Raw genomic sequence first — 18691 nt, forward strand, 5'->3', positions numbered from 1 at the left:
AATACAAATAGCGTCCCATCACAGGCGATTTTTGAGATTCGCCTTCGTGGGCCAGGCATATCAATACACAGTCCTGCCGTTCGGCCTGTCCCTAGCACCTCGTACATTTACGAAGTGCATGGACGCGGCGCTCGCACCCCTGAGACTTCAGGGCATGGGAGTCCTGAACTACTTGGACGATTGGCTGATTCTAGCTCGATCACGATCGGAGCTCATAGAACACAGGGCCGCATTACTCGAGCACCTCGAGGAGCTGGGCCTCACAGTCAATTGGACGAAGAGCTCACTGTCTCCCAGTCAGAAAATTTCCTTTCTGGGAACCGTGTTGGACTCGCTGTCCATGACAGCACGCCTGTCACCAGAGCGCGTGCTAAATATTCAGCGCGGCGTGAAATCCTTCCGCCACGGCGCGATAGTTCCGCTCAAAAGGTTTCAGAAAATGCTGGGGCTGATGGCCTCAGCAGCCTCTGTACTCCAGTTGGGCTTGCTCCGCATGCGCCCACTGCAGATGTGGCTGAAAGCGCGGGTTCCACCCAGGGCATGGACAGCGGGTCTGTTTCGCCTCAGGGTCGACCTTCAGTGTGTTTCAGCTCTGGAACCTTGGAAAATAACCGACTGGTATCAGTCAGGTGTGAGTCTGGGGACCGCTTCGAGTGTGAAGGTGGTGTCTACGGACGCCTCCACCTCGGGGTGGGGAGCGCTGCTCGAGGGCAGACCGCTAGCTGGCCTGTGGTCAGAACGGGAAAAGCTCCTTCACATAAACTGCTTGGAGATGATAGCAGTCGACAAAGCGCTACGGCGTTTTTGTCCCCAGGTAACAGGCCACCACGTCTTGGTCCGGTCGGACAACATGTCAGTGGTGGCATACATAAATCGCCAGGGCGGCGTCAGGTCACGAAACCTTCACAGGCTGACGGAACGCCTTCTGGTCTGGGCTCAGCACAACCTGCTCTCACTGAGAGCGGCGCACGTGCCTGGTCACCTAAATGTGGGACCAGACAGACTGTCCAGAAACAATGTTCCAGCAGGGGAATGGTCGCTGCACCCGCAGACGGTCCAGCTGCTGTGGAAAACGTTCGGCAGAGCACAGGTGGACCTATTCGCGTCCCACGAAAACGCTCATTGCCCGGAGTTTTTCTCGAAAAGCAAGGACGCGCTGGCTCATGTTTGGCCCCGCTGCCCCCTATATGCTTTTCCTCCTGTCTCGCTCCTGCCTCAGGTGTTGGAACGAATCAGGGAGAACGGATGCCCAGTGCTGCTCGTAGCTCCGCTCTGGACAAACCAGACGTGGTTCCCTGCCCTGATGCAGCTGACCAGCACTGCCCCATGGCCTGTACCATTGAGGAGAGACCTCCTCTCTCAGGCGGAGGGCTCGATTTGGCACCCTCGCCCGGAGTTGTGGTCCCTGCACGCATGGGCCATCAACGGGTACCCGCTAGCCTCCCAGAAGGAGTGTTAAACACGATCGCGCAGGCTAGAGCTCCGTCTACCAGGCGGCTCTACTCCTCGAAATGGTCTGTTTTCTCTGCATGGTGTCAAGCCCAGAGCTTTTCACCTGTGGAATGCGGGGTTTCGGAAGTGCTTTCCTTCCTTCAAGAGCTACTGGATAAGGGCAGGACCCCATCCACGCTCAAAGTATATGTGGCGGCCATAGCAACGTTTGCAAAACCGGTGTCTGGCCAGTCGCTGGGGAAAAACGACTTAGTCGTGCGTTTCCTTAGGGGAGCTCGGAGGCTGAACCCTCCCAGGCCCCCTTCAGCCCCGACGTGGGACCTTTCCACGGTCCTGGAGGCCATGAAAGGCGCCCCGTTCGAGCCAATCCAGCTGGTGGACATGAAACACCTGTCGTTCAAAACAGTGTTTCTCATGGCTCTCGCTTCAGTGAAGCGCATAGGGGACTTACAGGCGCTTTCAGTAAGCGCGTCGTGTATGGAGTTTGGGCCTAATAACTCGAAGGTCATTCTCAAACCAAAGCACGGGTATGTCCCGAAATCCCTCAATACACCGTTCAGGGCCCAGGTAATTTCCCTGTCCACATTGTATGGGTCACTATATCATAACAAGGTACACAAGGTACACAGGGTTTATACACAGGGTCTTATGCATTGAATTGAATCAATAAAGATTTGATTCATAAAATTCCTTTTTAAGCATATAATGTTGCAGTACATGATGAAGTTACTAGACAACAGATGAATATCTCCAGGGGTTAAATTGGGATTTATTATGTGGGGGTGCTCTCCCTAGGGGGGTCCGGGGGCATGCCCCCCCGGGAATTTTTTTTTGAAAAATAAACCATTAAATACCACTTTCTGGAGAGTTTTGTGCAAAGAAATGGAGAAATTGAGTATTACATGATATGTGAAAAACTGCAAGGTTAAGAGCATTTACTTTGCAACAGGTATTAGGACATTTAGCATTTACATTACTGTTAATCAGTCATCACTTGATTACACGTTGTATTACCTTGTTATGATATAGTGACCCATACAATGTGCCAAACATAATGTGCCACATGGAGAGACAGTGCAGCATATGACAGTAGCAACAGCTGAGAAGATTTGGGTCTGTGGTGACCAGGTCCACCTCATACAAACTTCCTTCTCCCATTCTCTCTCTTTACTACGACAACACACACACACACACACACACACACACACACACACACACACACACACACACACACACACATAAAAAGGCAAAGTTTTGATTTCTGGCTCCAGTGGTTGCCTCATTACACAACCCACGTAAAGTTGATAATTCCGCGAATAACTGCAATTGCAAATACAAATATGCTGACTGAATAGATTGCTAGTTTATTTTAAGTAGCCAGCTAACGTTAAATTAGCAGTTCTCTTGGCAGTTTGCTGATAATCCGGTATCTGAAGTAAAATGCTCAAAACATCTCCTGAGAAAAATCACATGGTCAACCTAGTCCTGGTTATTTAATTTTGATTTAGTCTTATTTTCCTTACCTTGTCATTTAAGGCCAGGGCACTTTTTTGACATTTCTGGAACATCCACATCCCGCGCAACCACGGTCTCCCAGGAACATTCATTATTGCTGTGTACATTTATCCGTGTCAGATGCGCATGCGCGAGCGGTGCGCGATCATGGTCGACTGACAACGAGATTAAGCAGCTGAACAAAAATACGGCCGTGTTCCGATTGTTCTCATCTCAGCTCCGCCGAGACAAAATAGACATGCCATTTCAAAAATCTTTCATTTATTGTCAGAAATATGTTTGCAAAAGCATCACTTTCATCAAATTGTATGTGACATAATTTCCAGTAGGCAACTGACTGCAAACGAGCAGGCTTATGTGCCGGGGCTGAGCCCCGGAGAGCCCCGGCCCAATTTAACCACTGAATATCTCCAATTTATTCACCAACACTTGATGAGTTTTCAATATTGACCCTGCTTATACAGTTCCCAACATATTAGCATGAAAACACACTTGCACTTTATGTAAGCTCTGTATTACAGTCTCACCTCTACCTAACAAACACATTTTTTTGCAGTGCTCACATATTGTGTAAGCGTGCGTGTGAAGCCTCGAGAATGCTAAAGGGGAATGAATCAATTACCTTCAGGCCTGTCAGACTTCCAACTTGTGTATAAGAATGAAAGGCCTTTAAGTAGAGACACGAATTGTGTTAGGTAGACAGAGAGAGAGAGCTGGTGTTGAAGTGCTGAGATGTAGTTCCACTGAGGGATTGTAATTACAAATATTTGGCCTTTACTGGAGACAATGTGCTTAGAAGCATGAAAGAGCTATCCTCTTCTCTGTCACATACGTACACGAGTCTCATTTCTCCTGTGCCTTGACCCACTTTAAAGTTGCTGCTGAAAAATGCACAGAGATCTATGCCCATATGCCTTTTGAAGGCCTCCGCTGCTCACTACAAAAACACATCTACAGGGAAGTGTCTGTGTCCCTGTGCTCTCTTTGCCTTGGCTCCTTTAACCTTATGAGACAGGACTAAGTGGTTTGCTCTGCAGAAATGGCTTTTCTCTGAAACTCTTGGACTTCAAAAGGGCAAGAGGACATCCTGAACAGAATGCATGTGTGCATGTGCTGTGCTACTTTTAAAGTAGCTGATCAAAGCATTCCTACAGATCTGAAACAGGCTCAGAAGTGATTCATGAATGATGCTTTTCAGACTTCACAATTTCATTCATAACTGCAGGACGGCAACAGGCCAAGAAGTCGCAACAGAGAGAGATGTTTTGTGTTATTCACTGCTTGAAATCTCCCCCAGCCAAAAACCTTTCTATGACACAATCTGATTAAATCTGAATAGATGTGGCATTTATATCAGTGTCTCAACACTTGATTGTGATTGGTCAGTTGTAGAATTCTACAGTAATTTTTTTGTATAATGACGGCTAAATGATAATAACTGATTCTATAGCTAGTTTCATGGCTCATGTTTCACTCCATGCTCTATTTCTCCACGCATAATAATTTCAACTCAAATCGATATTTCATGCTCATTTATTTACTTGTTTGGTAAATATAATAAATCTTTGCCTCCAGGTCTTCCGTCACATCATTAATGCACATTATGCATTACATATTCATAGACAGTAGCATGAGAAAGCCAGAGCATTTACTGTACAATACAGAATGTTATGGTTTTTTCATTGTTGGTGCACTGTAGAAAATAATATTCCTAATGAATAGTGTTTGTTTTAATTAAACATTTAAAAAAAAATGAAAACAAGATAAATTTAGTGGAGAAGCAAAGCTAATTATTATTAGAATGCATCTTGAATTTACGTATACATTGTCCTTTTCTACATTTTTCTTTTTTAAAGGGGTCATATAATGCCATTTTCATACAAGTTAATTTGATTCTTTAGGGTCTAAATGAAAAGTTTGTAATATACTTTAATTCAAAATTCTCATTAGTATTGTAAGAAAACACAAATTTTACCTGGTCAAAAACAGCTCTGTTTTCAGCACGCCGTTTCAGTGCATATGTCTTTAAATGATAATGAGCTTATGTTCCTCTGTTCTGCGGGCGTTTTGACACAACGCAGGTGGAGTGTTGCCTTGACAACAGTTAAGGGTATATTTTGGAGAGAGAATAGCAGCGGGAGTCTCTGAGGACTCATCTGTGCAATCGTATCAGTTTGAACCGGAGTCGGACCCGGAACAAGATGACGGCCCGAAGAAGTTCGACAATTAAGGCTCGAACAGGACGTTTCTGAATGGTTGGTTACATAATGTCACTTTGATCTATCTTTGTGTACTGGCAGGGTAGAGTAACTTAGTGAGATGTACGAACGCTATGTGTTTACTGATGTATAACGTACGTACTCAGTTTGTAATAACACAATAACCATAACGCGTTGTTCATTATAAACGTGGGATTATGAATTATATTGAGAATGTCATACATAGAAAACATGCCGTAATGTACCCTGAGTGTAAACCTTAGCCGCATTCATCGTGAAGCGTGCAAGCGATTTGCAAAGATTAATATAAAATATACAATTTTACAATTGTTTTTTTCAGGAGCAGCTTCTTAGCAAAACCAGCTTTATACTGAGTCTGACCCTCGTTTATAAAGCAGTCTGGTGGTGAGAAATGATTCGCGAAAGCATTGTCGTTACTCGTGGGGAATATTCCCTTCGAAAACAAACTCAGCCACTGCGTCTTCAGCGGTTCGGATTTAGGAACATCAAAATGACTGCTGTGTTCGTTATTACATCCAAGAACAGAACACCACAATCGCTTAGACGCCATTCTGCTCCAGCGTATCAACAATGGCGGACTATGATGACAGCTCGCTCAGGGCGGGTCTGTGTTGAAACGCTGCTGTCAATCAACAATCGTGGGAGGGGCTTCCGTTTTATTGACGTCACAAAAACGAACGGCTCAATTTGAGGCAGGGGAAAACATATAAGGAGATTAAAACAAAAACACTGGATGGATTTTTATCATTTTATGATGGTTGTGTACAGGCACTGCCAACACACATTTCAGTACAATCAACTTGTAAAAGTGCATGTACCACTATATGACCCCTTTAATAAAAAAGTCTGAAAAAATACAGGAAAACGATAGAAAGATACTGTAGAGATTTGCATTGTGTGCTTATATCATTGGCCTGAGACTAACATAGTGTATTTTATTATGAATATTCTGATTGGAACTGATATTTACTGAGTCGGCTTATTTCAAAGATTGGGCCCTGTAAATCATGTTGGGATTTAAGAGCCATTGTTTTAAAAAGAGATTGAAATGAAAGAGGGTCTCACCTTAAAGCCAATGTCACCTCGTTTACAGCAGAGGCAAGCCAGCATGAGGAAGATGAAGGTAAAGAGTCCAGAGAAAGACACAGCCACCACACCCAGAGAGGACGACCAGGACAGCTCACTCAGTGGAGCGCCATCTGCAGGACAGAGACAAATATTTTTTTTCAACATCAAGAAATATATATAAAGCTATAAGTTTGTTTTTAGATGCTGTAACTGGTCACCATTCACTGCTTTTACCAATCTTTTAATTTCAGTAATTGATTTGAAATGTGAAATCAAAATCGAATTAATTTTTAAAACAGACACATAATCTTTCAATAAATACAAGGCCATTCAAACTGCATGCACAATAATTATAATACAATATGACTGTTGATTAAAGTAGTTTTAAATGGAATTTAGCATGTCACACTTTGAACTTTGTTGCCATTTTGTAACTTAAACTATTAGCATTTTACCTCCCAGTAAAAATGATACATTTAATGATCACATTAAAGCTGTAATGTTTGTTTAAAATAGTATGAGAAGCAAAACATAACTTTTTACTGATCGTTATTCTCAGGATTGTCCTGGCTTCCTGTAGGGTTGCGTTTAAGTCCATTTTTTATGCCCTTCCCTCGCTAACTTCCCTCCATCTCGTTCACTCGGATGTACGCCATTGCTTAAAGGGTCAATTCACCCAAAAATTTAATTTACTCAACCTCAAGCCATTCTAGGTGTATATGGCTTTCTTCTTTCAGCCAAACACAATTAGAGTTATATTTAAAAATATCCTGGCTTCCAAGCTTTATAATGGAAGTGAAAAACTGAGATTTTGAAGCCCAAAAAAGCTGATCAATCTATCATAAAAGTAATCCATATGGCTCCAGGGGGTTAATAAATGCCTTCTGAAGCGAAGCGATGCATTTTTGTAAGAAAAATATCCATATTTATAACATTATAAACTATAATCACTGGCTTCTGTTAACGGGCGTACGCAAGTTGAGTTCCGGTGGAAGAGTGACCTCTCACCTGACACATGACATATGATGTAGGAGTAGCTGAGAGTAGACGCCTCTCGCTTTTCTGACATTTCTCTTTAAAAATTCTCGTTTTAGACTTCTAATTCGTCACCGATGTTTTGTTTTGCTCTATCCTCTGCACTTTCCCGTTCATCAATATGTCATGTGTCGGGTCAGAGGTCACTCTTCCGCCAGAACTAGACTCGCGTACGGCAGTTACCCGAAGCTAGTGATTAGAGTTAACAAAAGTTATAAATATTTAATACTCCGATTGTGTTTGGCTGAAAGAAGAAAGTCATATACACCTAGGATGGCCTGAGGGTGAGTAAATTATGGAATATTTTTGGGTGAACTATCCCTTTAAGTTGCATGGGTGCCCACTGGGGGAAATGGAAAACACTTGATCACTTGGAATCTGCAATGGAGCTGATTTATTATTTACAGTTTTTTTCCCCTTATGAATTAGCTTTATGCATCATTCTATAGGTCTGATTGTAGGCTTGGTCTGTTGGAGAAAATATAAAAAATTACACAAACAAAAAATGATAACAATACAATAAACTATAACAGTCAGCTACAAGTATTATGCAGTTAAATGTCAAAATAACTCCAATATCATACACAAGAGTTGTGTGGAGGTGAGGTGAGGGTAAATTAAGCGCGATCTGCTGTGATGTCACATTCATGTTGCATTGTGGTCTATGGATCTGCCTGAAGTGTACATATTAAGTAGACTCGCTCCCTCTGTCAAAATTAAGGGGTCAAGGGTCCGTCCAAATACAGTTTCCCCGCCCACTTGACGAAGTTGAACGAATTTCAAAATGGTGACGGGGATTCCTCCAAAGGGAAGTGCTTAGGGAAGTTAGTAAGTATATGTCTAAATGTGGAGTTAAACACAGCCCTAGTATCTGGCTGGTACTGTGATTTCAACATAGCAGCCACTACTAGGGGTCAGGTACCTGGACTTGTTTGTAAGGTCGATATTAAAGGTGCTCTAAGCGATGTCACGCGTTTTTTAGGCCAAAACATTTTTTGTCACATACAGCAAACATCTCCTCACTATCCGCTGGCTGCCTGTCCCCTGAACACACTGTAAAGAAACGCGATCTCTGTAGACAGCCCAGGCTCCACAAACAGCAACAAAAACAAACTGCGGCGACCCGCTCCCCGAAACATGACAAACAGTTCCAGCCAATCACCGATAAGAAGGGTTTGGGGGGTTAGTGTGCAGATGAGGAGGAGGGAGGGTCTAGCTAGCCTCCGTTTTGTTTGACAATAGTTCGAACGTCAACAAGAAGTGACGTCACCCAGGATCGCTTAGAGAACCTTTAAGTCTAATTTGTGTCTTTTTCGATTTGGATTTTAGATTAATTAGTTGCGAGGACTTCATTAGTATCGAATGTCTGATGCTGACTAATGGAATTAAATGATTGTGCTGTGTTGTTCATCCATATGACATATGACCTCGGCGAGAGAAACGTTTGGCCTCACAAACTGAATTTAATCCACCATTGAGTTTCTTCTGTTTTCACTTTATTCGGAATAAGCAAAACAGGCAGGTAACAAATTAAAATGCTGAAGCCAAAAGGGCTGAATGAATATAATGTAACATTCTGCTGTTTCCTCTTACCTTTCAAACTGTCTGATCTAATATTGTGATATGCAGGCCAGGGTTGCATATATTATTAAAGAAGTCCTAGGGCAAGCACATAAAGTCTTAAAAAGCATAATTAATTCATAATTTATACAAGGAATAATGCAATCTAATTCACCAACTATAGGACAACAAAATAACAACCCTGGGATGATAGTTATTTTCAGTGATGCCGTATTTGCTAGCTTTATTTATTTATTGGACTTGCAGGGTCTTATTTTCACTCCAAATTCAGTTTCAGTAGTTGCCGTGGAAACTGGAATGGATAGGATGAGTGTAAAATCTGCAGTTGGCTGCAAAACGCTCTGTTTTTCCAACACATCTATCTATCTATCTATCTATCTATCTATCTATCTATCTATCTATCTATCTATCTATCTATCTATCTATCTATCTATCTATCTATCTATCTATCTATCTATCTATCTATCTATCTATCTATCTATCTATCTATCTATCTATCTACAACCCGAATTCTGGAAAAGTTGGGACGTTTTTTAAATTTTAATAAAATAAAAACTATACGACTTTCAAATCACATGAGCCAATATTTTATTCACAATAGAACATAGATAACATAACAAATGTTTAAACTGAGAAAATTTACACTTGTATCCAATTAATGAGCCCATTTCAAATTTGATGCCTGCTACAGGTCTCAAAATAGTTGGGACGGGGGCACGTTTACCATGGTGTAACATCTCCTCTTCTTTTCAAAACAGTTTGAAGACGTCTGGGCATCGAGTTTATGAGTGTCTGCAGTTTTGGTGTTGGAATTTGGTCCCATTCTTGCCTTATATAGGTTTCCAGCTGCTGAAGTGTTCGCGGTCGTCTTTGATGCATTTTTCGTTTAATAATGCGCCAAATGTTCTCTATAGGTGAATCATGCCGATGAGTGATGCAGTGTCGTCTGAGGGCCCGAAGACCACGGGCATCCAATAAAGGTCTTCGGCCTTGTCCCTTACGCACAGAGATTTCTCCAGTTTCTCTGAATCTTTTGATGATGTTGTGCACTGTAGATGATGAGATTTGCAAAGCCTTTGCAATTTGACGTTGAGGAACATTGTTTTTAAAGTGTTCCACAATCTTTTTACGCACTCTTTCACAGATTGGAGAGCCTCTGCCCATCTTTACTTCTGAGAGACTCTACCTCTCTAAGACATCCCATCAAATCAAATCAATCAATCAAATGAACTTAATTAGTTGCTAGATGTTCTCCCACCTGAATCCTTTCTAATTTTTTTGCTTTTTCAACCATTTGTTCCCCCCGCCCCAACTATTTTGAGACCTGTAGCAGGCATCAAATTTGAAATGAGCTCATTTAGTGGATAAAAGTGTAAAATTTCTCAGTTTAAACATTTGTTATGTTATCTATGTTCTATTGTGAATAAAATATTGGCTCATGTGATTTGAAAGTCTCATAGTTTTCATTTTATTCAAATTTAAAAAACATCCCAACTTTTCCGGAATTCAGGTTGCCATCTATCTATCTATCTATCTATCTATCTATCTATCTATCTATCTATCTATCTATCTATCTATCTATCTATCTATCTATCTATCTATCTATCTATCTATCTATCTATCTATCTATCTATCTATCTATCTATCTATCTATCTATCTATCTAACAAGAAAAAAGCAGACCATGAAGATATGGATTTATGTGAGTGCGTTTGTACTTGGCACATTTCATAAGCAATATGTTGTGAGGTCTCATGAAATGCATTAATCTATATTTGATGCTTTCTGGTGCTGAACAACTCACTGCAGCTGCATTACAATCAGACATAAATCACTAAGTTCAAACCAGCAGAGATACACCAGAAATATGGCTAAACCACTACTATAGAGACACTGCACTAATGAATAGCAGTTGGGTTACATCTTTTGTGCATGGTAAAGCAGGTAATCGAGAATTAATTTAAGTGCAATCTAGTCTCGTTCTGACATAAGCATATCTGGTTATTTTAAAGGACGAATCAAAGTGCACAGTATGAACGCTGAAATTAGTATTCATGAATCAAATCACATGCAGTGATGAAACACAGAAGGGAAGTGACAAAGACCCTTTCAAGCACCCTTCAGGAAAGGTTGTTTGGAAGAAAAAATATAGTCACTGTTCCAGGATGAGGGATAAAATTACACGCACTCATTCATAAAAATGTTAAATAGTAAGGACAACTCAATGTCCCCAAAATCAGTTTTTGACATGTTTCACTACATTTGTGAGGATGTTTTCAAAAAAGTATTGTCAAACCTTTACAACCACATACTCTTCACTGTGAGATCAATGCTATTGAGTCCTGTCTTAATGAAGACATTGAGAAGGCCCGAGAGCCTTCCACTCTTAATGAGAACAGATATTACTAACGGAAGGGCACACATGCACTTCAAAACTGAAATAAGACTTTAGAATTTATTTTTACTTGCATTTATTCTTATCCCTCAAATAAGTTGTACTAAACTCCTTTACTTAAACTATAGCAGCAGAGTTGCAGCAACAAAAGTAAAACATTTACATTATACCGAACAACATTTCTGGTCCACTAATTCATTCAATTTTAAATTGTAATAATATTTCACATATTACATTTTTACTGTATTTCTGATTAAATAAATGCAGCCTTGGTGAACATAAGAGATTTCGGTAACACTTTACTTGAAGGGGTGTGCATAAGACTGACATGACACCTTCATAACCATGACATAACATATGTCATGAATATGAAGTAGGGTTTATGCATGTTTATGACAACTGTCATTAAGTGTCATTCGCTCAGTTATGACATTTTTAATGCAAATATGACATTGTTTGAAATGTCTTTGTTATGACACCTTGACATAAACAAATACATCATAACCTCTCAGTGTCTTTGTCATGACAACTTGACATTAAATTAAATTAAACTGTCATGTGGTTGGTTTTGACACTGGCTGTCATGAGGCCATTATAACTGTGTCATGAATATTTTTCGTGACCTCAACTACAGTGGTACACATTCAATTTGTCATTAAAAAGTTATAATGGCTTCATGACAGCCAATGTCAAAACCAACCACATGACAGTTTAATGTAATGTTAACCAATAAAGCTAAGTGGTTTCTTAAGTTTGATAATTAATCTGCTAGGTCATGTTTATGACAGGTTGTGTTGTCTTAGTAATGTCAAGTTGTCATGACAAAGACACTGACAGGTTATGATGTATTTGTTTATGTCAAGTTGTCATAACAAAGACATTTCAAACAATGTCATATTTGCATTAAAAATGTCATAACTGAGCGAATGACACTTAATGACAGTTGTCATAAACATGCATACAACTTCCTTCATATTCATAACATGTGTCATGTCATGATTATGAAGGTGTCATGTTAGTCTTATGCACACCCCTTCAAGTAAAGGGTTACCGAGATTTCTTACAAAAACATTTTAAAATCTTACTTTTGAAAGATAGGGTGGTTACTCTGCTAAAGAATACCTGTGTGAACTTGAGAGGAAGTGACTTCATTAATCCTCTAAAAATCCTCTTGGTAACACTTGGTTAAAAGCAATAGCCAAAAATAGCCAGAGTGAAGTTAGTTCTGAGAAAAGCATTAGTATTTATTGCAGATTGCTGATATTTTTATAATGATATTCATACAAATGTGATCCGAGTGTCCAAATGCTTTTTGGGGCAATTGTATAAACAATATACTGAGAGAAACAGGGAATAGCAAAGTGCTATCTAAATCTAAATAAATAATGACTGGTTACATAAGTGCACAAATCTGTCATGAGCAGAACACAGTACAAACCAGTGTACACTGACTAATGTGACAGAACTAATGATTCTGCCTCTCTCTGCTCAAGTGAGACTGTAAAATGATTAGATGTGTGAACAATTGACAGTCACATTAGTCATGTAACACAAGCTATTTCTGAGATGACTGTCTAGTTATCTTCATCTTAACACATTCTCTCAAACACATTGTCTGGATCCTGTGAGCTTAAATTCCAGACCGTCTTTTCAAAGTGCGACTGCCGCTGTGAGTCCAATTTCATCGAGCCATTACAAGGCTTTCAAATTCAGGTGCTCTCAAAATTTGTTGTCTTTGAGGTTTGATTTGTCCCAATCAAACTCTCAATTGGCAATCAAACTTTAGTCTGAAGTGTTTACTGGAACTGACAGAAAATTCTCATCTTAAAAGTGTTTAGCTTACAATGAACCCAGAGAGAATAACAATCTAAACAAAACATCTATATGAGCAGCAATCATCAGTTTAAAAACATTGGATGCTATATTTTTCAAGATAATAAGCTTAAAAGCAGAAAATAAACAGAAAGCTATTTGTGCCAAAAACAGAGACAATGCACTGTATATTTCACAATTGACAATTGAGCCAAGGACCACAAAAATACAGCCTTTTTCATGTTTATCACCTTTGACCAAATGTTACATGCCTCTTGGACTCAAACTTTAAATGTATATTCTGAAAACTTTATTTAGATAATTAGTGTCAAAGGAACTCCATAAAATATTTTTTTGCTGGTTTCTTTTAAATTAAACCTAGTGTACAAAGGTAAATTTAACAAATAATCCAAAGTGTTAAAAGAATGTTTTGATTGACACCACTTGATATTTTGAAAAACAAATTAATTACATTCGTAATGCAACAATTAATTATTTGTTTCCAATAAATAATTTTCTTTTGAACTTTCTATTCATCAAAGACAAAATCATTATCACGGTTTTCACAGACACAAAAATATTAAGCAGCTGTTTTCATCATAGTTAACAATAAGAAATGTTTCTTGAGCACCATAAGAATGATTTCTGAAGGATCATGTGACACTGAAGACTGGAGTAAGTATGCTAAAAATGCAGCTTTGCCATCACAGGAATAAATTCCATTTAAAAAAAGAAAACAGTTATTTTAAATTGTTATATTTTACAATATCACTGTTTTTACTGTGTTTTTAATCAAATAATTTCAGCCTTGGTGATCATAAGAGACTTATTTCAAAAATATGAAAACAAATCTTACCAACCCCAAACTTTTAAATAATAGTGTACAGTATATATTTCATTATATTTAATAAAACATTCACCATGATAGAATCAATGTCCAGGGTGTTTTCCTCATATGGCCTGTGACGCTGAGATAGACACAAGCTATGTTTCCATCCACACGTTTTTATCCGCATTAAGTGATATCGAATGAAAAATGCCTTATGGAAACAGTAAAATTTGATTGAATTTCATGAATATCGACTCAAATGAAATACGACCGGTCTCATCAGATTTGATCTTGATCGATATACGGCTTATGCGATAAACGCAGATGGAAACGTTATTATGTTGCGATCCATTTTGCCTAGTAAAACTTTGTTCGCAAATGTTGGCTTGAATGTTGTGCAATTCGGTGAGAAAATGAATGTAAACACCTTAACATGTCTCAAATCAATTCGATATACCAATTTGATCGCAAAACAGCATGTGACGTCATTACGCACAGGTTTTTATCCGCTTTAAAGCCGTTTGATGGAAACACACTTTCACCAGCTTTATTCGCATGAGGTTTTTTACCGAACTTCAGATAATTCGATTGACAAGTGGATGGAAACATGGCAGTGACCCTAAGACAAGTGGCTTGGAAAATGCATGTATGGATGATAGAAGGACACTAATCCCATGATACTGTAATTTACCCCAAACTCTTTATAATGGTGCCAAAAACATGATGGAGCTCAATGTTCCAGGTCGTCTCCACAGCCTGGCCTCTTGCTGTCATTCCATGGGATCCAATTCCATTTAAATTCCATCTCATAAATTGAAAAGGAACCCTTTCTTACATTTTGCACAACCCTGCTTCCCAGCACACCATGCTTTAACATCTAAAAAATAAGATAGGTTGAGCAACTGCTGTTCTAGGAAAATATGAGCATGAATACAGGGAGATATGCATGACTGATATTCTCCAGGCATTTGATATAAAAAAAGAAGCAGGAACAGAACAATGTTTTAAGAGCAAACAGTTTTTTTAAGCAGTGAACATCTAGTGTTACAACTGACTGCTGTTCGCTCTTTCCTCTCTTTCTCCTCCAGAGGAGCTTAGGGGTTGGTACCCATTTTCAATCAGCTCAGGAAGAGAGCAGGAGCAGCTCTAATGACTAAATGATGAGGGATGGGTGGGGGTGAACCAGAGCAAAGCCACGAGAGCTGAAGGAAACGTGTGCCCTGTTCCTGGCGGGAAACCACTTCAGCTTGACAAAAGAGCCCAAGCAGAACCTTTAATTTACAGCAGTCAAGAACAACAGCATTCAAGCAAGCAGATTCATTAACATAAACTAATCCCAAACTGCTAACCAATCATAAGGCTGGATACTGTTTCCATGGAGATGACTGACAGGTGATTTAAATGGAACAGTCTGGTGCTTAGACAGGTCATACACTTTCACTTATTTCTAAAATGCCAGAACAGCATTAATGGGCCTCTAGACATGTCAGTCAGCGCACACACACACACACACACACACACACAGATTTTTCTCTGAGTGACAGGTCTGTTTGCCAAAATCAGACAGCGTGAACTGACATATACGCATTTCAATTGGTGGACTGAAATAAGGAGGCAAAGCAAAGCAAAAAAATTGAATCATCCATCCATCATCCATTTTCTTAACCAATGGTCCAATGTGGCAACAGCGTAATTTCATACAGGAATAAATTCCTTTTTAATTGATTATTAAATTGTTTAATTAAGGTTTATACATAGTGTCCATGACAGAGTTTCAAATAGGCTCATTATTAAACAGCAAGCAAAAACTATGCAAATGAAGTGAATGTGAATGAGGGTATGGGGGCGATTTAGGACACAGCCCAGGGACCAGGATTGGGAACCACTGAGCTACAGGAAGCAATTCAATGCTAATGCAGAAACAAACAATAGTGAGATAGAAAATGCTGCAAAGACACTACATCAGCTTAAACATTGTGCTGAGAGAACTCTCTAGATGACACATACTTATCCTTACGCTGCTACTCAGGTAGTTTTAATGTGCTGGCATTACTCACATCCCTCACTCGACTATCTCCAACAGCTTTGCGCAGTCAGCACGAAAACAGACAAAAAGCGAGAGATGACAGATTAAAAATGAGGGATAGTAGAAGCTGAATGCCAAACATGCTCAGAGAAAAGAGAGAGAGACAGTCTGTTCAAACATGATAAAGTGTTTAATCTAATAAGCTGAAGCCTAATATTGATGAGGAGACAGAATGTAAGAACAGAAGGCAAATCAGGGGACGGGTGGAGGGGTGGAGAGGTGGAGCTGGACCACGGCCCATGACAGACAAACTGAAAATGGACATAGACATAATGCACATATGGCCAAAGAGCTGCTCACTCTGTCAGACTGACCCCAAATACAGCCTGAGTACATGAGAAACACAGCACCCTAGAGACATCAACACATCAGAGCAAACAAACTGGCTCCATCCGGGACAAGATTCAGTTTCAAATGTGCCCTGAATCGGCGGCCATGTTTGTGACGCCCTGAACAGATCATTTGCAGAGGTATATGGTGCCAATATATAATGCATCCCTACCTAAGATGAAAATGTTAATGTTTGTGAATGTTCCATATGTTATATGGTAGGTCTCATTTTATGTCCTTTATGACAATGTTTCGCAACCGGTGGGCCACGGAGTGTGTAGTCAAAGGATTTGATATATAAAAGCGGTAAATAAATAAGCTGATTTTATGCTGACTCTTTCTTCATATAGGCAAATATGTGTCATTCACTGCATGCAGTGAAGAGTGAAATAGTGAACAAGTAAACATAATGTATATGCATGAATGCATACATTCTTTTGCATAATATTTGCATAAAATTCTGAGTTTAACACTGAGCTGAGTCTGCTGACATGCGACAAGCAAAGACAAAATTTCCAGTTTTCTATTATCTTTAACAACTACGTTTCAAATAAGGTTTTAACGAGGGAATTATTCAAGTATCTGTTTTTAAGAAGCTGCATGGATCTACTAATTCACTTTCACACTCACACACACACACACACACTTAAGCATGGCTGTTAGCATCTGTGTAGCTGCAGTGAAGTCTGCGCCCCGTGGTGCCCCTGTCTTCATTAAAGCTTGAAGTTCTTGGAACCGTGCTGGGCTCACAAACGTGGGGATTATGTAACTCCCAGTGAAATATGCCACCTTCAATGGAAAACCTTCAGTAGTGTAATTGAAAATCAATCCTTTAGATACCTTACTTCACCACCGCTCTGAAATTGTAATGTACACCTGCATGCTTAAAGCATGCAATCAAAATGTCATCATGAAATCAAAATTGACCCTATTTACTTTGTTAGCACACATAACTAGTCTTGTGGTGAACATCTAATCCGTGCAAGTTAATACACAGAATTTTTTTTGTCGTGGTAATATTTAATCAAAATCTGAATACGGTATTTGCTGAATATTAAATGGAGTTCCTTTTCTGATTACTTCATTTTGATAGCCTGGGTTGAATATCCTTAACCACTCCACTCCAACCGTCAGTCTGCTATGAGCGAGGGGTTCACTTGGACTTGAACTCCCTCTCAACAGCAATAGGATCAATCTTTTACCTTTAAGTCCATTAAAAAAGATTTCATGATTCCTTTTTTAGAAGATTACAAACTTGTACGACAAAAAAAAAAATAAAAAAAAAAATAATAATATATTTATAAGTGAAAATGCAACTATGACCAAATTATTATTTATTTATTTTAAAATACAGTTCATTAATATAAATATCAACATACACTGTAATTTTTTTTTAGCAATTTAGTTATTTCAACTTATTTTTTTGTGTAGAGATAACTAGATTGTCCAGACAACAAGAAATTTTAAGTTTTCTTGTCCTCAACTTATCGAAATAAGTTAGTTAAACTAAAAAAAACCCATGCAAAAAGATAACACAAAATAATGAGTTAAGTTTTTTTTACAGTGTAACATACAGCCATACCGGTGCTTGAGTTTGCTTTCATTTCAAAAAAGAAATCTGCCATACTGCAACTGAAAATACCTATATTCATTTATGATAGAGAATAACAAGTCAAAGTCATTTATCCTACTTTGTAGAGACTCTGACCCAAATACTTATGGCCTTCTTTTTGTACAGTCACCACTAGTTAGTGTGACATTTTTACAGCAGGTTCACAGTTTGGCTTATTTCAGCACTACTGTGCAGGAAGGTCGGATACACAGCAGAGAAGTGTGTGTGTATTTGTCAGAAACACTTTTGGGGTTTACTGGTGCTTATGCTTACTGGTGCTAAATCAACAACTCAATGACCCACCAGTCCTTCCTTCCCATTCCCTTGATCCTTTTACACCTACTTTAAAAAATACAGTTCATTTATTTCAGTAGTTGGCACTTTGCCATCTGGATGATGGAAAGAAGGAGAGAGAGAAAAAAATCTATCAAGTTTTTCCCACTGTGCTCTTTGAGCTGAATCTCATTTTCTTAACTTTCTCATTATGGCTTGAGACTCTTCAATGCCTATGTTTACTTTTTATAGGCCTCATTTAAAGTATGTGTTCTTTCAAAAGCTACGGCACATCCTGAATTTACCTGGATCCAAGAAGCTCTTGATTAGGGCTCAGAAAAGCAAACTAATATCAAAGATTTTAATTATGGGATGGATCAAAGACCTACAATTATATAATTATGGATATAATTCCTGAGCAAGCAAGGAAACATTGGCAAGGCAAATAAAATCTCTAGTATATC

General features: G+C 39.3%; 1 protein-coding gene across 1 annotated transcript in view; it reads right to left on the reverse strand.

The window, feature by feature from the left end:
- aatkb (apoptosis-associated tyrosine kinase b) overlaps nucleotides 1-18691 on the reverse strand; it is a 61987-nt gene that overhangs the window by 28477 nt on the left and 14819 nt on the right. Inside the window, exon 2 of the mRNA XM_056233682.1 lies at nucleotides 6273-6406. Within this exon, the coding sequence (XP_056089657.1) occupies nucleotides 6273-6406 (134 nt within the window). The remainder of the gene's footprint in view (nucleotides 1-6272; nucleotides 6407-18691) is intronic.

The sequence above is a fragment of the Rhinichthys klamathensis genome, unplaced genomic scaffold, assembly GCF_029890125.1.
Source record: "Rhinichthys klamathensis goyatoka isolate OS25496 unplaced genomic scaffold, OSU_Roscu_1.1 h1tg000376l_1, whole genome shotgun sequence".
NCBI classification, from domain to species: domain Eukaryota; kingdom Metazoa; phylum Chordata; class Actinopteri; order Cypriniformes; family Leuciscidae; genus Rhinichthys; species Rhinichthys klamathensis.